Raw genomic sequence first — 19,564 nt, forward strand, 5'->3', positions numbered from 1 at the left:
GATCTTCGGATATTGCGCGTACTGTCAGGTTAAAAATAAAGGTACGAATATTATATATCGAAGATGTATGAATATTTCAAATGAATACTTGTCGGGGCGTGAACGATCTTCGGATATTGCACGTAACGACAAGGGGTATGGTTGTTAAATGAATGAGGTAAAGAATGCCTAGAGTGTTCTTATGTTATAATATAAGTATGTGTATATAGGTACACGAATGGCATGTGAGTTCTACGTTCGACATAGTAAGTTAGGATGACAAATCCCTCTAGCTTCTGTCGGACATAGACTCGGCTGGTGACGGCGTAGTTAAGGACTGCGAGCCTTATACGTGAAGTAGATGATATATGTAAACGTAGATAAGGACTGCGAACCTTATACGTAATGTAGATAGGCGTCAGCATAGGAAAGGACTGTGAACCTTATACGTGCTGTATTTGTAGCATAGGGGAGGACTGCGAACCTCGTACGTGCTATGAATTAGGTTGCAACATAGGGAAGGACTGCGAACCTTGTACGTGTTGTGGATGTATTTCAGCATAGGAAAGGACTGTGAACCTTATACGTGCTGATTTTGTAGCATAGGGGAGGACTGCGAACCTCGTACGTGCTATGAATTAGGTTGCAACATAGGGAAGGACTGCGAACCTTGTACGTGTTGTGGATGTACTATGGTATAGGGAAGGACCGCGATCCTTGTACGTACCATAAATGGTGAACATAGGTAAGGACTGCGAACCTTGTACGTGTTCACGACCTTGAGTACAGGTATAGACGGTGAACTATGAACGTACTCTCGGTAAACTGAGGTTAGTGATTGTAGATATGTGTGTATGTATGGTAGCGAGTATGTATGTAGAACAGAAGGGTAACTAGTGAAGTATGGATATGTATCTACAGATATGTATGTATGTGTATGTATTGTATGGCGTTCGATTAACTAGAACTCACTCAGCGTAGCTGACTTTTAGTATGCACGCAGGTGAGCTGATTATAGAGTTAGCATGAGGATGACACACGGCATGGATTGAACGGCTGGCATCTGAAGAAAGAAGTAAAGATGTTTTAAATATAAAGTTTTGTGTTATGGTATCAAAGAAAAGATTTAATGTTTTGTAACAAATGATTGATGTTTTATATTCCGCGAAAAGTTTTAATAAACTCTGATTTGAAGAACTGTGTTTATGAGTAAATCCGACGCTAAAGTAGGGTCACCGGGTTAGGGGCCTTACAACTGTGAACGATTTGGGTTGGGTTTCGAGTCAAAGTTTAAAATTTGAAACCCGAAGAACCCGAGAAACACCCCTTGAACATATACCTTAACGCAGTTGGAGTTAACGAAACACAAATCACCAAGCCACAAGTAGAGAGCAAACCGGTTAACCGACTTGACCCGAAAATCTAACCAAAACTGAATCGGGTTGAAACCGATTATGAAGAAATTGGTTTAGAATCGATTAAAACCGGTTTGTCTTTTCACTACCGAAACCGATTAACCGAACCAAAACCAGCCTAAGGTAGAAGGTGGAGAAGGCTAGGCCGCAACTACCATATTAGGAAAAAATGTATGGTATGTTTCTGGATCTCTACATTATGGAAACAATATTGAAAGTTCAATTCTATCTTAACTACTCATTTTCAAAAGACGACCACATTGTTAAAAAAACAGACAAAAACTAATCGTAACCCGGATCGAAATCGATCGCAAAACAGTTAAGAAACCGATTGAATCCGAACCAAAATCGATCATAAACTCATTTTGAGTTTTGTTGGTCGGACCGAACTAGTTTGTGCAGTCACAAATTCATTAGTTATGAAATTTGTATTTAGCACCTTGTACATAAAAGCCCTTTTATATTATTGAGAAATAAACATTCTGGTTTGGTTTGGTTTGGGGGAACAATGGCAGACTGGGAAATCCATCTACGAACACTATCTTCAAGTGCCCGAGACTCCAATTTCTCCAACGATCCTGCTTCAGATTCATCTCTTCTCAATTCCGTAACAACCTTCTACTAATTTATTTTTATTTCTGAATTCCGTATAATAATAATAATAATAATAACATGATTGATTGTGATTGCAGGTTCGGAAGCTAATTGAGCTGTGTAAAAGTGAAAACTCTGAGAATTTGATTGCTAGGGTTTATCCTCAGCTCAATAAGATCTTCCAACGCTCTGTGCACTCCACCTCCTCTTCCGGACTTCTCTTATTGGTAAATTAATTACCTCTTTCGGTTATTCCGTTTCCTCCACACCCCTATCTATCTAAGAAAACAAAAGAGCTAAATTTAAAGCAACATGTTCATCTTTACCCACAGGAATGGTTAAAAGTAGGGCCGGCAAATGTGACCCGTGGGTTGAATGGATTGCAATAAAATGTATATAATGGGTCAAACTAAAATAGTAGAAGGATTGAAATGGGTCAAAACGAGTTGACCTTTCTTTAGGTGTTTTTTTTAACGGAACGAAAAAAACGGAGGAAACTTTTTAGTTTTTACTTTTTGATTTATATTTCGAGTTATGATTTTTTTAGTTAATTTTTTTTGAATATTTTAGTGAGGGGTTTCTGAAATCTCAACCCATTTTGACCCATTTCAAAAACCCCTCCTTAAAAAAATAAAAAAAAAATAGTTAAAAAATCATAACTCGAAATATAAATCAAAAACTAAAAAGGTAAAAAACTAAAAAGTTTCCTCCATTTTTCTCGTTCCATAAAAAAAAAAAAAAATAAAATAAAAAAAACTCCAGAAATGCCAACCCGTTTTGACCCGTTTCAATTATATTCTTTTTTTTTAGCTTGACCCATTATATACATTTTATTACAACCCATTCAACCCATGGGTCACATTTGCCACCCCTAGATAAAAGTGACAGGCCTAATCGCATATTTGCTTCAGGCTATTCTTCAATTTTTCATTGATTATGGCGAATTTGTTCTGCATGATGCTGATCCTAGTTTACGAACCTTTTTTCGTTCATGCTTGAGCCGGTATATTCATGATTACACAACCAATTCAAACTTACTTGTGGTTTATTGATCTTTGTCATTGTAATTACATCATTCTGTTTTATATTGATGAATACAGTGAGTTTGCAGATCCTGTTGTTGCAGAAGCAACCCTAGATTTTTTGAACTTCAACAAGAGGAAAATCTTACTTACATTTCCTACTTTACTCCCTCAGGTATGCTTTCCGCAATCATAAACTAAACAACGTTATTTCAAGTACGCATTTCTGTAATTATCATCATCATCATCATCGTACTCAGTATATCCCACCAATAGCAATGCTATGGTAGGGTCTGAGGAGGGTAAGATGTAGACAACCTTACCTCTACCCCATAGGGATAGAGAGGCTGCTTCCGATGAGACCCCCGGCTCGATAGTAGTTTTGCATCAAGCCTTGGACATAAGGCACATAGCACTCAATCATCGGGACACCGGCTGATTGGTGCATGTGCCCTTGTCTTTCGGCTATCAACGCCACCACATGATGCCTGAATAACCTTCCCCCACTTTTAACGTTATTTTCACGAGATTAGTAAAATAACGTCAAAATTAGTGCATTTCTGTAATTATATGTTTATTTATCTCACAGTTTTATCCACTGATGCTTAAGTTGATTGCATGGAATGGGGAGAAGTAATTGGTTCTTACTTTTGCTGTTTGTAAAAGGTCGTTAGGATTACATCTTAAATCATAATTCCTGCAAATGAACCCAACATTCCGTTTTCAAGAAAACCATGTTAGTTTATCTATTCATGTTCTTCGGTTAAAGTGAAACAAATGAACATGAACTTGTTCGCCTTTTTAACGAATGAACACGGACTTGTTTGTTTATTTAACGAGTGAACTGGAGAAGAAAACCATGTTTGAATAATTGCTCATGTTTGATCGTTTTTCAGTTAAAATAGTTAAAATGAACTAACACGAACAACAAACCCATGTTCGCTTAATTGTTCGTGCTCTATCGTTTGTTCAGTTACAGTTAAACAAATGAACACGAAAATGCTCCTTTCATGTTCTGTTGTTTTCAAGCTATGCAGTTAATGCGGAAAAATATAGGATATCCGTCAAGGACCGATATTTGAGATATTGGTTATCGAGGTGGGATATCGGTAATTTAATATCATGCAGAATTAATATGTATAGAAATTTGACACTTAACAATTCAGTATACTCTCCTAGCATTAACAAATTAACTTTTGGCAACTTACAAAGCACTAACAATTGTAGCAAGTAGGAACTGATTAAGACTTAAAACACTAACATTAAACACTAAAAATTGACAATTAAGACTTAAGATACTGATATCAGGAAAATCAGTGATATATCGGTCAATATCGCCTATATTATCGGTATTCTGACCAGTATTTTGACCGATATTCTGCTAGAGGCCTGATAACCGCTATAGCACAATATTGACTGCATAGTTTACAAGGCTACATTCTGTTAATAACACGCATTGGTTTTTTTATTATTTTTTCTCTCATCCAGATTAGAAAAACCGTTCCTGAAAGTGTTTCCAGGCTTAATGTCACCTGGGTCATTTCTCCCTCTATTTATATCACTTGTTGACTTACCAGGTAAGATTCATATTTTATAATTAGTTAAACTAATTATTCAATATTAATTATGCAACGCAACGTTAACCTTTTTAAAAAATCTTAATTAGTGTTGACTGTTGCACTGGAAAAGGTGGAAAAGAGTTCAGGGCCACTAATTGGTAGCAGCATAGCTACAATCCAGAAGAGTGCAGCTCCAGAGGTACAGTGTGGAACTTTGTGTTTATGATTGTGTGTGCACTTGCATATGTTAACTATGGTGGTTCTTCGTTGGTTCTTGATACAGATGTTGTTGGCCCTCATGGATGAAGCATATACCGGTTCAACAATAGGGGATGCAGGTGCAGATTCTGAATCTGAGGATAGTAATTCAATCACTATGGATCCACTGTTTCATGAACTTCTTAAAGATGAAAATGATGGCCTTGCGGTATGGTATTCTTATAATAATTTAACCTTTTTGTGTGAAATGGGTCCATTTCTTTATGCCCACGGTTAGTTAGGAAAACAAAGCTGCATGAAGTGAAATGGGTCAAAAGGCCATATCATCATGCTAGTCAAATTGGTTGAAAGTCGCCTAGAATGTTATGAAAACTGACCTGTAACTGAAAACTAGACCGAAATAACCAAACCCAAATAAAACCAATGGTTTGGTGTTATGTTTTCGTAAAAAGCGAACTTTTAATTCGGTTGCGTTTAACTGAAACCGAACAAACCGAATTGGATGGAATTTATGAATTCTCATTTTTATGTAGTTTATAAGAACTTAATAAATAGTGAAACCCAAATATTTTAGCGAAAGTGTATAATCATCATTTAATTTTTAAGAAAAAGATATAGGCCCAAATTCGTTATGTTTGAGTCAAGTCTTTTTTTGTCCCAAAATTTTCAAGTCCAAATGGTAACCAAAACCAAACCGAACGGTTTTCAAAAACTCAAAAACTGAATTTTTCGGTTTGAGCTCAAATCCAATGGATACCGACCCATGCAGACCTTATTCAAATGTTTTCACATCCTAGAAATATACTTATGCAAACATTATACATATTATTATTTTAATAGTATATCTTTTGTAATAATTTTTAATGTATTATTTTTAAATTTTCAAAAAGTGGGACATAATGTTGACGGGCCAATTAAATCCGACCCTACCTCTTTTCACTTGTGTTAAAAATAAACTATTTTGACAAATGACATTAAAAATTAATATTGGGTGCAAAAAGAAGTATTTTATTTTTTCTTTTTATTTACAGCAACGTCATTGGACTTCTCCCGGAATGGAAGCAGCATTGCAGGCAGCAATTTCTGGTCCATCTGATAGACTAAAACAAGCACTCAAAATGGCACCTAGGCTTCTTGATGTGTATTTTTCAATAGCATTGCATGATGTCAATCAATGTATGCCATATATATTTTGATGTAAAACTTAAGTATAACTGTATAACCTTATATCTGATCATTTAATTTAAAATGTTTGATGTACTTGTATTCTTGCAGCTTTGAAATGTGCGTTAATCCCCATGGTTATTGACAGAAACTCCAAGCTATTTCCTGACAAAATTTTCTCCTATGAAGTAAGTAAATTCACTCAAATAGATATATGAAATGATCTACTTTGTAACATTAATGTCTTACAATCTTCACCATCAATCTATCGTCTGAGTCGACTTTTCTTTTAGATAACCTTTTGCATGATAATAATTAGTTTTTTCTATTAAATTGTTATAGGTACGAAAGAGGCTTATAAGTTTCATATTGGCTGCATTCCATCAATCACCAGAGTTTGTTGCAATTTTGAAGGTATTCTTTCTAAGGATTATCCCTTGATATTACTATTCACACACACAGACACACACACATATTTTTCGTGATCATGAGAACCTGCTAGTGAAATATACATACCCGTTTACCTTATAAAAAAATTCCTGTTTATTTCTTTTGTCCTTGGGTAATAGAGTAATCTAAAGTTATTTAAAAGTAAAAATAGTAAGAAATTTGGAAATCCCAAGTTCCCAACGAGAAATTTTTAACAAACTAGTGGGTATATAATCTGATGCCCGGAGGGTAATTGTCTGACTAATATCTGACAGGAACACGGCTTTACAATCAAGTAAGGTATGGGACTGAGATTACCAGTACCTGTCACATTGTCATCCCTATCTTGAAGTTTCATTACTATCATAATCGTGGGATCCTTTTAAAGTGAAGAAAATATTAAATATCAAAGCACGCCTTTTTCAAATAATATTTTTTTTACTATTTTGTTAAAATTAGTTTTGTGTCGAATGATGATGAACTTTTGCTACTTCTGCAGAAGCCCATAGTAGACAGACTTGGAGAAGCTTATGACAGTCCAGAAAAGGTTAAGTGTTCTAACATCATATGCTAAAACTGCCAGTTAGTTTTATTATAACTATTAGAATCAACAGACTGAGTTGGCATTACAATTATGTTGGGCCATCGGGGAGCATGGAGGGGGCGGTGCATCTCACAAAGATGCAGCTCGCGAACTTTTTGAGAGTCTAGAACTTCTTCTATATGAAAACCTTTCCTCGAGGTAGGTTACAAAATCTACATTCATGTAAAAAGATATACAAATTCAATTTTTGTTTCTTATATCATTAGTATATTCCTTATTGGGAAGCCGTCTAGGTGTAGGAGATTCTGTTCTTGGCTCTAATAGCACAACTGTTAGAAGATCATCACAATCTCGGCTACTCTGCTTTGTTGTAACCGCAATAGCCAAAATTGCAACCCACCATCGTGAGTTACTACCCCGGGCCCGCGTGTCACTGGGCAAGGTCAGTTTTGTCTCTTCATTTTTAAGTACGCCTGTTAAACCGAACGTTCAGTGAACCGTTCAGCCGGAAGTTTGTTTATCCAATAAACATGAACAAAACTTTTTGGTCACTTTGTACACGAACGAACATGAGCGCATGTCTCGTTCGTTCATTTATGTTCGTGAATGTTCGGTGGTTTACGTTCATTTATCTTCGTTAGTTTACGTTTTTTTTTTATGTTTGTTTATCAGTTTATGTGTTCTTTTGGATTGTTCGGCTCATTACAATTTAGTCTAGTTTTATTAATCTTTTAGGCCCAACAGGCTGATATTCACGTTACTTTTAATTGGTGTTTGCTGAGTTATGCTTGTTTATATTTGTTCATATATGTTTTAACTCTATTAATTCGTTTATGTTCATGAACCATTCGTTTATGCCATTAACAAACTAACATTAACATTAACACGTTCGTTTTGTTCACGTACCAACTCGATTGTTTGTTCTGTTAAAAGAACAAACACGTACATCCCTCGTTCGTGTTCGTTTGGTTCGTTTACAGGCCTACTTTTAAGACAGCCTGTGCGGTAAAAAAAAACATGACATGAGTTATAATGAATGTGGACTATAGGTGGCTCATTCACGAATCTCTGATGCAAGAGTTTGGAAACGGGCCCGTGATTATTTGGGGTTAATGAATGAACCTGCAATTTGTTTGTCTGTACTGAGGCCCGTCAAGTGGGTCCTTACAGAAGCCTGGAACTATCAACTGGAGTGAGGGTAAAGCGAAGATAATAGCTAATATCCCGTTTTATGTTCTTGGTGGACAAGAAGGTAAGTTTGAGTTTTTGAAGTCAATATTGACATGAATGTTTTTACTTTGTTGGTAAATTTGTGGTTGTTTTGATTATGTTGAACTGTTGCAGGCCCCCCTCATCATGATTTCTCTTTGATGGACATTCTTCCTGCAAGTGATAAGATAACTTGATAGTCTTGTGGGAAGGTTTTGAGCCGTTTTTTTGCCGCGTGTTGCAACATATTATTTGATTGTTTGGCACTATTTTGTAAAGTTTTTGGCTATTCTGTTTAGTTTAGCATGTGGACAAAAAAATTGACTTTCATATTAGTATTTGGGAAATAATGAGATTATTTGTAAATAGCTGTTATATTTGTAACTCTTTGGTCAATTCATCACCAATCATAACTACCAATTGAATTAAATCATCATTGAAACGCGCACATGGCTAAAGGCCAAACTTTGTATAGATATGATACTTGGTCAACTGGGTGGAATGAGCGACGACTGGCATCTTTAAAAGCTAGCGGAAATGGATAGGATTCCTACTTGGTGGTTCTTTATGCATGTTTTCATTCTAGCTTCTTGCTTGACTTTGCTAATGCTCAAAAGAAAAAAAAAAGAAAAAGAAAAAAGATTGCCAAACATGCAATCACGAGGCCGTTGTCCATTTGTCTAAGTTACTCATTTTTGTGTAAACTACATTAATGGCATACAATTGAATAACCAGTTTACACAGTGTTTTATGTAATTGGAAGTGGAAACGAGTCAAGCTACTCATTTGCTAAGATCAATAAGAAGCTCGAAACAGGTTGAGCCAGAGTTCAAGCCTTGTATAGGAGGATCATTTAAGCTAGTGAGCCTTAACTAGCCTTGTGCATTTTCAGGGTTTTTTAAACTCTTTTGGACTTGTATGTATTAATTTCACATTGCATAGCTAGGCCTGATATAAGATTTAGCTTGGTTAAGGTACTTCACATGAGCTCGGCCCTGGCTTAGGCTCATTTGGCTTTTCTCAAAATATGGGGTGGTGGGGGAGGGGCACTCATAGGGTACTTACTACTCATGCATGAGCAATCCTGTATTGTCATTTTATTTCTATCATCAAATACCCAAAAAACCACAAAATCAGTGGCATCACCTACTCGCAGGTACCCTTAAAACCTTTTGTTTTTTTGTTTTTAAATAAATAAATTTTAATTAAACACAAAATAAGCATAAATTAATTAAGTGATCAAAGGTTTAGTTTACTACATGGGTTTGAAGCCATGCATACCCACATAGGTGACGGGCGTGTTACTACATGGGTTCGAAGCTTGCCATGGTGTGCCCCGCCACCCTAATAATAATAAAAAAAATTGTAAAAAGTATTTAATAAATTCCCTACCATTATAGATTGATCTAGTTATTTTGAATAGAACTAAAGAATTGAAAAGGCGTAAACCCAACAATTAGCAATTTTGCATGAGAAGTTTATGAATTTTTAAACCATCCACCCAAAAAAGCTAACCTGATTTTCAGGCGTAATTTATCAGATTCACTAAAATGCAGTTAAATCCGGGCATGAGTAAGAATGTTTCTCCATTCCATAAACAACACAAATTCCATACCAAAAACCACACCTAGCTTGATAATTAATTCAATCTTTTAGGTTTTTCATTCCAGATTAATCATGGTTTCTGCAGCCAAGATAAGATCTATAGATTTTTTCAGGTAATTAGCATATGTTGTTGTCATCATAGATTGTTGATCATATTTGTTGCATGCCTATAACCATTTTCACATATTCTGGATCTTTCCGATAACTTATGTTTTTGAGATTTTGTTGTTTTTATTTATTTGATGCAGGAAAACTCCAAGAGATTTGACGGAGGCATCATTATCAGGTGCCGGGATTTCGATTATAGCCGCCATTTTCATTATCTTTCTGTTTGGAATGGTAAGAAGCCTTCGCTGGTTCAAGTTTTATATATTTCATGCATATTTGTGTGTGAGTCGCGTGCAATTGTAATGTATATGGGCACATATTGTACACAAATTGTTGGTGCATGTTTTGTAACAGATGATCTTTTGTGTTTGTTAGAATTGAGAGACACGGTCAAAGGGGAGTCTGTTGGTGCATTTTGTAACCGTCGCTATGCAATTCTGTTCAGCAGAAACGAAGTACGAAGTTAGAACAACTTCGCCATAGGCGAAGTTGTAACAACTTCTGCCATAGGCGAAGTTAGAACAACTTCACCTTAGGCGAAGTTATAACAACTTCGCCTACAGGCCCAAGCCCATGCCCGCGAAGTTGTGTATCTATATATAGGTGTGTCTTGTTTAGAGTTGGGCATCCAGAAAAGTTAGAGTGTGTTTTGTGTAGTTCAATTGTCTAGAGAGAAACAGGAAGGAGAGTCGTGTGGGACGACCCGAGGTAGAGCTCACCTCGGGTCGGCCGTGTCTTTGTTTTCGTGTTTCGGTTATTATATAAAAGATCTGCAGATGTGTTTATCCCATTCGTGTGTTTGTTCGTGTGTTTGTATGTGTGTAATCGTGTTCTTCGTCTTCTACACCATTAAACGAGTCTAGGAGGATTCCGCACTCCTAGACCTCGTGCGGATCTCGTATCGATCAGCGACGCCCCGCGGGAACCTACAAGTGGTATCAGAGCTTTAGGCTCTTATGCTATGGTTTGAGATCTGCGTTTTGGTGTTTCTGGCACGTTTCTGATGCGTTTTTGGCCGAACAGCCGCCGCAGGCGAAGTTATGGGGTTCAGGCGAAGTTGTCGCTTAAATTTTAGGGTTTAGGCGAAGTTATCAGTCAGGCGATGTTATGGACAGGCGAAGTTATGGATAGGCGAAGTTAAGGAGGGGCGAAGTTGACTTTTAGGCGAAGTTGACTCTAGGCGAAGTTAAAAAAAAAAAAAAAAATTGTTTGGAGTTTTCGTCTGTATGGCCAGGTGTACACGATTATTGTGAGACCGAAGACGTTGTTCCGTCAACGAGTGAAACTTGTTATCTCTTGGTCTTACGTGTGAACAAATACGTGTCAACTCTGGATATGGAGTTGAGGTTGTGAATGGGATATTGATTGAAACTGGATATTGACACATATTTGGGTGTTTGTGGGCAATGAAATAGTTGTTGTTCGAGGTTGACCAACTGAAGAAAGTCAAATTGAACTGAAGGTTTTTGTCATTACTGGATTGCGGTCAGAGCATATTATTTATGTTATTTTCAAGGCGTTCGAGAATTGGATCCTGAAACGTGATGCTTATTTATTAAAGTGAAAATTCTGGAACAAGTTGGATTTAATCGGGAATTAAAGTGTTTATGTTCTTGATCGTTATCCCTGGTGATTGAAGATGCTTCGGATTAATTAATGGTCATGTGTGTTAGATTCTGTCAAGGTGGTTTTGTGATGAAATTGATCACTTGATGTTGAGTAGTTGAAGATTAAACCTTATCGTATGCCGACGTGTTGGTGAAGTTGTGGAGGGAGCCCAGCTTCACGTGTTGGTGACTCACGTGATTGGTTGAGATGATCAATTAGGCACGGGGATGCATGCATTTCAAAGACCTCAATCTATATAGTCGGAGAAGCTTACACTGAAGGGGAGATCTGATATAGAAGACGCTGGGTGATTGGTAGATTTGTGAAGCTACAAGACAGTTTCAGACACGGCTGGTTGAAGAGCAAACAAAAGATCATCAGTTAAGAGGGAGTCTGTTGGTGCATGTTTTGTAACAGATGATCTTTTGTGTTTGTTAGAATTGAGAGCAACGGTCAAAGGGGAGTCTGTTGGTGCATTTTGTGACCGTCGCTATGCAATTCTGTTCAGCAGAAACGAAGTACGAAGTTAGAACAACTTCGCCATAGGCGAAGTTGTAACAACTTCTGCCATAGGCGAAGTTAGAACAACTTCACCTTAGGCGAAGTTATAACAACTTCGCCTACAGGCCCAAGCCCATGCCCGCGAAGTTGTGTATCTATATATAGGTGTGTCTTGTTTAGAGTTGAGCATCCAGAAAAGTTAGAGTGTGTTTTGTGTAGTTCAATTGTCTAGAGAGAAACAGGAAGGAGAGTCGTGTGGGACGACCCGAGGTAGAGCTCACCTCGGGTCGGCCGTGTCTTTGTTTTCGTGTTTCGGTTATTATATAAAAGATCTGCAGATGTGTTTATCCCATTCGTGTGTTTGTATGTGTGTAATCGTGTTCTTCGTCTTCTACACCATTAAACGAGTCTAGGAGGATTCCGCACTCCTAGACCTCGTGCGGATCTCGTATCGATCAGCGACGCCCCGCGGGAACCTACACAAATCAATTATATTACATCTTTATATTGCAGGAGTTACATAGTTATCTGACTATTAGCACCTCAACCGCTATCATAATTGACAAAAGCTCTATTGAAGACACCGTGCGCATAGACTTAAACATCAGGTATGGTTTATGACATTTGTGACAATCTTCACTATTTATAAGTTAATTAAGTACATAGGAAATAAGCATAATACGGAGGACGTATACTTAACACGCATATATAAATAGAGAACCAAGAACTGTGACAGGCTTAGCTAACGAGCCTGATGGCTTACGCTAATACATATTCTAACAATTATAATCAACATCATTTACTTTACTTTTGTTTCTGACATGTGTTGAATTATTTTATGCAGTTTCCCGGTCTTATCATGTGAGTTTGCATCAGTGGATGTGAGCGATGTCTTAGGCACCGTGAGTTCACATCATTGTAACCTATAAACTGCTAGTTAAGTATTATTTCACATGTGAAACAATACTTAACTATGGTTTAAATAATGTCCTTTGATCTTAGATATACACTTAAGGCCTGAAATTGTTTTTCTTGTATTTGCAGAACAGGCTAAACATAACAAAAACCATTCGCAAATATTCAATCAACCGACACTTAGAAGGTAGTGGCACCCAAGAGTTTGATGTTGTGCCAATTACGTACGGCATTAAGCATGATGAGATGGTTGAGGAGACATATGGTGAAGGATCTCTCGTACTAAATTCACATAATTTTGATAAACTCATTCATGAGTAAGTAAAGTAATAGCTCTTTAATAGTCATCATCAAATGATCACTTGTATTTTAGCTCATTATGCTTCGGTCAAACGCAGGCATCCGATTGTGGTTGTAAACTTTTTTGCTCCTTGGTGTCACTGGAGTAGGCTTCTGGTATGTTTATTACCAAAATCTTTTGGTTTTTGTTCGTTGTTTTTAATTATGTTAATTGGTTTATATTCAACTTTGTACTGTATTTTAGAGACCCGCGTGGGAGAAAGCGGCCAAAGTTATGAGACAAAGATATAATCCGGAGCATGATGGTCGTATAATTGTTGGATGTGTTGATTGTACTCAAGAACCTGACTTGTGTCAAAAGTGATTATCTAGTTTTTATTCTTACTTGTTTATAGTTCATTTAATCTTATGTTTTACTTAACTTCCACTGGTTTCAGGCATCATATACAAGGGTATCCATCAATTCGCATCTACCGTAAGGGCGCCGATGATGTTTGGTAAATTATCATTCTTGTTATACATGGCTAGTGCAGTTCACGAGCCAAGCCAAGCCAGGGCCCAGTCAGGCTTGGCTCGAATTTAAACCAAGCTGGCTCCGCTCAGATTGGAAACGGTGCTGAAAATTTGAGCTCGAGCTCGAGCTCGGCTTGGTTTTAAGAAGTTTAATAAACACCTTTAAAGTTAGCTACCATTCAATAGTTTGCTAAAAAAATATGCAAAAGAAGTTCAATATAATGCATAACAAGTCCAAAATCATGTTCAACGAGGCAACTAACGAGCGAGCCAAACCCAGTCAGGCTAACGAGTGAGCTACCGTTTGCTCGGGCTAGGGCTGAAAGAATGGATGATCGTCATTTTAAGAGGGGTTAATTTTCTTCAACATTGTGTGTGTGTACGGAGTGGTTCATTACAAAAGACTAAGTTATTGCGAGAACAGTAAGAACAACCATACTTCATTTAACTTTTTCTATTGTGGTTCATATTTTATAAAAATTTCACTTCTTACATACAAATGCCTATGTTATGTTCATAAAAATAAACTTCTAACTAAATTGTTTATAAGATTTTTTTACATCTTTAAACGCTTACCTACATGTGTTGGTTATGGGTAGGAAACAAGCCTACACATGATTTAAACGTGTGTATGTTCTATAAATAAACAAATTTTGTTTATATATTTTTTAGAATGAATAAACCTTGCATTTTAACCATTTCTTGTATTTTAAAACCAAAAACATGAATCACATATTTTGTTCTTTCTGTTCTCATTATTAAATTTCTTCTGCGTCGCCACCCTTGGCTTAGGCCCGACTTGTTTACAAACCGAGCCAGTTCGAGCTAGCTCTGAGCCTCAAGATATTGGTAATTCGTTTATCTTGGACCGATGCTTCTGAAAAGATTTTATATTCATCATGTTGCTGCTAGCTAGTTTAATCACGAGATTGTTTAGTTTGAGTTTTGTTTTTTCCCCTTTTTACTTTTAATTTCCACGAATTGTTTTACGTCACCTTATTTTTTGCTGCATCAGGAATAATAATCTCGGTATGAACGTTCATGAAACATATTATGGGGATAGAGATACCGATAGCTTGGTTATGGTAAGAAAACCAAAATTTATCCCAATTGTGTTTAGTGAAATATACTATCTAATTCTTTATTTGAAATTTATTTCATTTCAGAAACTGGATAGTTTGGTATCATCTATTGGAATTAATTATGCTATAGTTAAACATGTGCCTCAAGAAGGTTGCAGAATTGAAGGATTTGTATGGGTCAAAAAGGTAATTAAGCATGAACATAAAATCATATATTGTAAACCTTAATTTTTATGTGACATATACACGTACAGGTTCCTGGAAATCTGGTTATTACAGCAAGTTCACGGTCACACTCGTTTGATGCTTCACGAATGAACATGTCACATGTTATTTCCACCTTTTCTTTTGGTTCAGCAATTACTCCAATGATGATGAGTGCTATGAAGCGGTTAGGACCGTACCTAGGTGTAGGCCATAACAGGTTAAATGGTCAAACTTACGTGACCTATCCAAGAGGAGATCCTGCAAATGTTACAGTAAGATCTTGAATACTTACTATATATATATATATATATGGGCAAAGGTTGAAATACAAAGAGGGCTTAACCTTAAGAGCTCTTTTATAATAACATGTCCTATATATGCCTTTGTCTGTATTTTTCGGTTACAAAAATTTATGAATCAAATGAATGTATACTGCAGATAGAGCATTATCTTCAAGTTGTGAAAACAGAGGTGGCAGGAGTGTCACAGAAGTGGATTGAAAACTATGAGTACACAGCGCATACTAGTTTGATACACGCTCCTTCTATTCCTGCTGCAAAGTTTCATCTTGAGTTTTCACCTATGCAGGTCTATAAATTAATTAAATTTGTTTTTACCGTTTATTATGAGGCGGAGGCGGGTGTAGTTGGTTTTATTCTAATCTTTGGTTTGTTTTCAGGTTTTGATAACTGAAAACTCGAAGCCCTTTTCCCATTTCATTACCAACCTTTGTGCCATCATTGGTGGTGTATTCACGGTATGTCTTTGGTGAAAACTAAAACAGTTTAACATTTTGAGTCAATATTGGCCAAAATTAGGGTAGGGGTTGCAAACGAGCCGAACCGGGGTGGGGTCGGGCTTGGCTCATTTATCATGTTGAGCTCAAGCTCAGTTCATCAAAAGCTGAAGCAAGCTCATGGCTTGTTTATTCTTTTTAACTTTTATGTTTTGCACATACTGATTTATATAAAAACAAAAAAGTAATGTTTGTAACATACATATAATGCATCAATGCATTAAGCTACAAAATTCAAAATTTATATATATTAAAATTTTGGTTACAATTTATACAAACTGAGTTTTGAGTTTTCCTTTTAAACGAGCCAAACGAGAATTTTAAAATTATTTAATAACCAAAAATATTTTAAGAATTGCGAGAACCGCATAACACATTTGCAAATGGTATATAAGTACATAAGACGATTACCTAACTAGCACACTTTCTCTCTAACGCCACTTTAATTATCTTCAATGCACACTATCTGCAAGTGCATTATCATATATTTTTGGTTCCAAAAAGAACTGATTCCTATATATATATATATATATATATGCTATTTTACACATTGCCTTATTTGTTTTATTTTTTACTTGTGTACCACTTTCAGGTTGCTGGAATATTGGATTCGATTCTTTACAACACGTGTAAACTCGCAAAAAAAATTGATCTTGGGAAAAATTATTAGCTCAAACCCTGGTGTCTACGAGTTTGATAAATTAAAAGTCTGATTTTTCTAGACATTTTTATCATAGAAACCTACCTAGTGTCAGGTCAAGGACTTTAGTAGTTTGCCATTAGTCCTGACCTAGATCATGCAACAAAATGGTTACACTCACCACTTAGATTGACAGTTATGACAGTTATTTTTCCATTCATTCATTCATTCATTCATTCATTCATTCATTCATTCATTTTATATATATATGTTCAATGCACTACACTTTTGAAGTGTTCTTCTTGGACTGTAAATATACGTATCTTCTTGAATTGCTTCACTTACAAACATTGTTAACATACATATATAATATGCAAATAAACACTACACACGCGTGCGATATAATCGAACTTATTTGACCAAGTGTTTAGATAACAAACGAATTAACAAACTCAAAAATTGAAAATAACAAAACCAACAAATGCTCCAAAAAAGGAAAAGAAATTCACAACCATTGAAGATGCACCATTTGGAGTGGGAGATGGTGGAGGGTTTTCATCCGAATGGGCTGGAGCCGGGGCAGGATTGAGGTCGGGTTCTGGTGCACTCGGGGCGGGTGGAGGTGAGGCAAATTGTTCACTGGTGGGAGCTGGCGGCAAAGCTGGTGGAGATGCAGATGGAGGGCTGGAAGTGTGGTTGCTTCGGTCTGCCAGCACAACGATTACTAGTTTTTCGTTGTGTTTGCAGTGATCTACAACGCCGCTGATGAAATAATGAGGGCCGGATTGGTTTAATGTGATTAATGTGTGACCGTCGCTATATTTTGCGATGGGTGAAGCCGAGCTACAGTTTTTGTAGTCGGGCTCGATTACTTGAAGCACTGAATCCTCATTTGCCTTGTAGCTAAATACTGTATATAAACCCCAAAACATTTCAATTAGAAGCTGCAGTAGCATACAATGGGATTAGTAATGGTAGAAAGCATATTAATTTAGCTACTAATTAGCGACGGATATAAAGGCCACAAAATTACCAACTGTTTAAATTCCTTACAAACTAGTATGTATGGTCACTGCTTAAATTCGGTCGCAAAGCTTGTCACCGTTTAACACGAATAATTTAAAATTTAAATTTATACGTCCGATTTGTGATTGTTTCAATCCGGTTGCAACATTTAAAAAAATAATAAATTTATAGTATAAATATAAACGGTCAAAACAGGTTTTTTGCTTGTTATCTTAAGGATAACAGGTTTTTTCCTCGCAACAAATCCTTATGTTCAAGTACTTTTACTTTCACTTTATACAAGCACCTAGTCCCGATTACTAATTTGGTTACGAAATTACAATTGTCAATTTTTGACTAAAACATTCCCTCACCCACTATTTGTCCTCCTTGATTTCCAGTGAAACCGACATACCCTCCTCGAAAGATCTAACATTTTCGAGTAAGTGAAGGGTACCCGTCATGTGCCTTGAGGCTCCACTATCTATAATCCAACATGAGTCGTGGGATCTTGGAAGCCCCTTCACAATCAACAAACGGTATAGTGAAACAAGGAAACCCAAGCCTTCTTGGTCTTAGGTTGCTTAAATTTCTTAAACAACATTCTTACATCGTCTATATCTGATTCACTAGACAATAGATCACAATTTGATAAATGTGAATCAGATATCGGTGATTTTTCTTTTGACACGACTTTTGCCACCCAGTTCTGACCGACACTTTGTTTCTTGATGTAAAAAGTGGATGGTGGAGTTTTAACACTTTCTTTTCTCTCACACCCACTCTTTACAGTCTCTTCACATTTCAAAATCCAAACATGCTCGAATTTTAAAACAATCGATGGTTTTTCCACATGACCAAGTCCACATGTCTTGGAAACAAACTTCTGAGGCTGAGCGTGATCATGCCTGAATCTATTGGGACAAGCAAAAAATACATGCCCGACTTTAGTGTAGTTGAAACATCGCCTCCTATCAATGAACTTAGTGATCTGAGGTGTTGTTTCAGCACTTTCATGCTCGGATTTTAAACGATAGAATTCTTGGTTTGATTGCTTTCTAAAAACAGCCTTCTTCTCGGACTCAGAAGTTTTTAATCAATGTCGGTTTGTTAACACAATGAGATTGCTTATGGTAAAAACTGGTTTTAGCAAATCTCTTTGACTCAACAACATTCTCTTTTTCCGACACATGAACTTTAACCGGTTCCTAGGTTAAAACAGACTCAGCAACCTTAATCCCGGTTGAACCATCACAACCTGAACTTTCATTTTCAATATTTTTAGAAGCAACAATATCTTCATCAACGAACATTGTGGTATCATGAAGTGGAGTTTTGACTTCCACATTCAACGCCTTTTTGAAACCTTTCGGTTTCTTAGGAACATAAGCGTTCCACATGGGTGATGGGGCAGCATGATAATCCGCATTTTATTTTATGTTCTTAGTCACATCATCCTCAGTTTTTGAAGAGCTTCTAGGCATGATATGATCAAGAATATATGATGAGGCAGCGTAACTAACAAGTTTCAAGTTTACTCTTTCGGTCTCAATCTTGAGCGTTTGTAGCTCAAGTTTGAGAACTGCATTCTCATCAATAAGTCTATTGATGGCTATTTGCTTATCTTCAACCATGTGCTTAAGCATCAAGATGGTCTTTTCATCTTGTAGGATTTTCCCCCCAAAGCTTCTTTTCACACATTTGTAGTTTAGCATATGCCTCTTTTACATATTTAAGATCCAACAAAACATTATCATAATGTTTTTTTAATTCTCTAATTTCTAGATCTTTGAATTCACATTCATCACACGGTAACTCGCATTTTTCACACACATTAGAGTTTAGAGTTACCTGGTTGGCCATGAATGCATGTTCTGTTGGTAAGCTTTCTTCATTCGATATCTCAGAATCTTCATCTGTTATCTCTTCAACTTTTCCTTCAACAAGTTCCTCTTGAACCTTTTCTTCAGCTACCTCCATTAACTCCTCCACAGCAATTTGTTCCTCCACAGTAGTTGGTTTCTCCACATCTTCTTCTCCAAAGTCAATCTTACCGTGTGGTACTTCCTCGTCATTGAACCACCCTACAAAACTCTCAATAATGTCAAGGGAAATAAAGAAGTAAGGTAATCAGAGGGAACCATATGAAT

General features: G+C 36.7%; 2 protein-coding genes and 1 pseudogene across 3 annotated transcripts; 2 read left to right on the forward strand and 1 right to left on the reverse strand.

The window, feature by feature from the left end:
* The first annotated feature begins 1,902 nt into the window (after positions 1–1,902).
* LOC143566870 (uncharacterized) lies at positions 1,903–8,331 on the forward strand (annotated as a pseudogene). Its single transcript, XR_013141302.1, has 16 exons — positions 1,903–2,001; positions 2,087–2,215; positions 2,900–2,991; positions 3,089–3,185; positions 3,600–3,643; positions 4,499–4,587; positions 4,677–4,768; positions 4,853–4,996; positions 5,820–5,964; positions 6,064–6,140; positions 6,295–6,366; positions 6,881–6,928; positions 6,996–7,123; positions 7,211–7,367; positions 7,975–8,177; positions 8,270–8,331. The product of XR_013141302.1 is annotated as an uncharacterized LOC143566870 (transcript).
* A 1,480-nt stretch (positions 8,332–9,811) lies between these two features.
* Positions 9,812–16,439, forward strand: LOC143566874 (protein disulfide-isomerase 5-3-like). Its single transcript, XM_077053449.1, has 14 exons — positions 9,812–9,852; positions 9,988–10,078; positions 12,470–12,564; positions 12,801–12,858; positions 13,001–13,188; positions 13,270–13,327; positions 13,416–13,531; positions 13,609–13,668; positions 14,700–14,769; positions 14,851–14,952; positions 15,021–15,245; positions 15,412–15,561; positions 15,653–15,730; positions 16,362–16,439. Exons 1-14 carry the CDS (start codon positions 9,812–9,814, stop codon positions 16,437–16,439), a joined length of 1,410 nt encoding a protein of 469 aa, XP_076909564.1.
* Positions 16,440–16,861: 422 nt separating this feature from the next.
* LOC143566871 (early nodulin-like protein 12) lies at positions 16,862–17,341 on the reverse strand. Its single transcript, XM_077053446.1, has one exon. The coding sequence runs from the start codon at positions 17,339–17,341 to the stop codon at positions 16,862–16,864; it is 480 nt and encodes a 159-aa protein (XP_076909561.1).
* Positions 17,342–19,564: the final 2,223 nt, after the last annotated feature.

This window comes from Bidens hawaiensis, unplaced genomic scaffold (genome assembly GCF_021521415.1).
Source record: "Bidens hawaiensis isolate Kalapana, Puna unplaced genomic scaffold, B.hawaiensis_p1.1 tig00023057_1, whole genome shotgun sequence".
In the NCBI taxonomy this organism is placed as follows: domain Eukaryota; kingdom Viridiplantae; phylum Streptophyta; class Magnoliopsida; order Asterales; family Asteraceae; genus Bidens; species Bidens hawaiensis.

Coding starts and splice junctions, on each gene's coding strand:
- LOC143566874 (XM_077053449.1), top strand. CDS start 9,812: ATGGTTTCTGCAGCCAAGATAAGATCTATAGATTTTTTCAG. Junction 13,328..13,415: donor GTCACTGGAGTAGGCTTCTG/GTATGTTTATTA, acceptor ACTGTATTTTAG/AGACCCGCGTGGGAGAAAGC. Junction 14,953..15,020: donor GATTTGTATGGGTCAAAAAG/GTAATTAAGCAT, acceptor ATACACGTACAG/GTTCCTGGAAATCTGGTTAT.
- LOC143566871 (XM_077053446.1), bottom strand. CDS start 17,341: ATGTTTTGGGGTTTATATACAGTATTTAGCTACAAGGCAAATGAGGAT.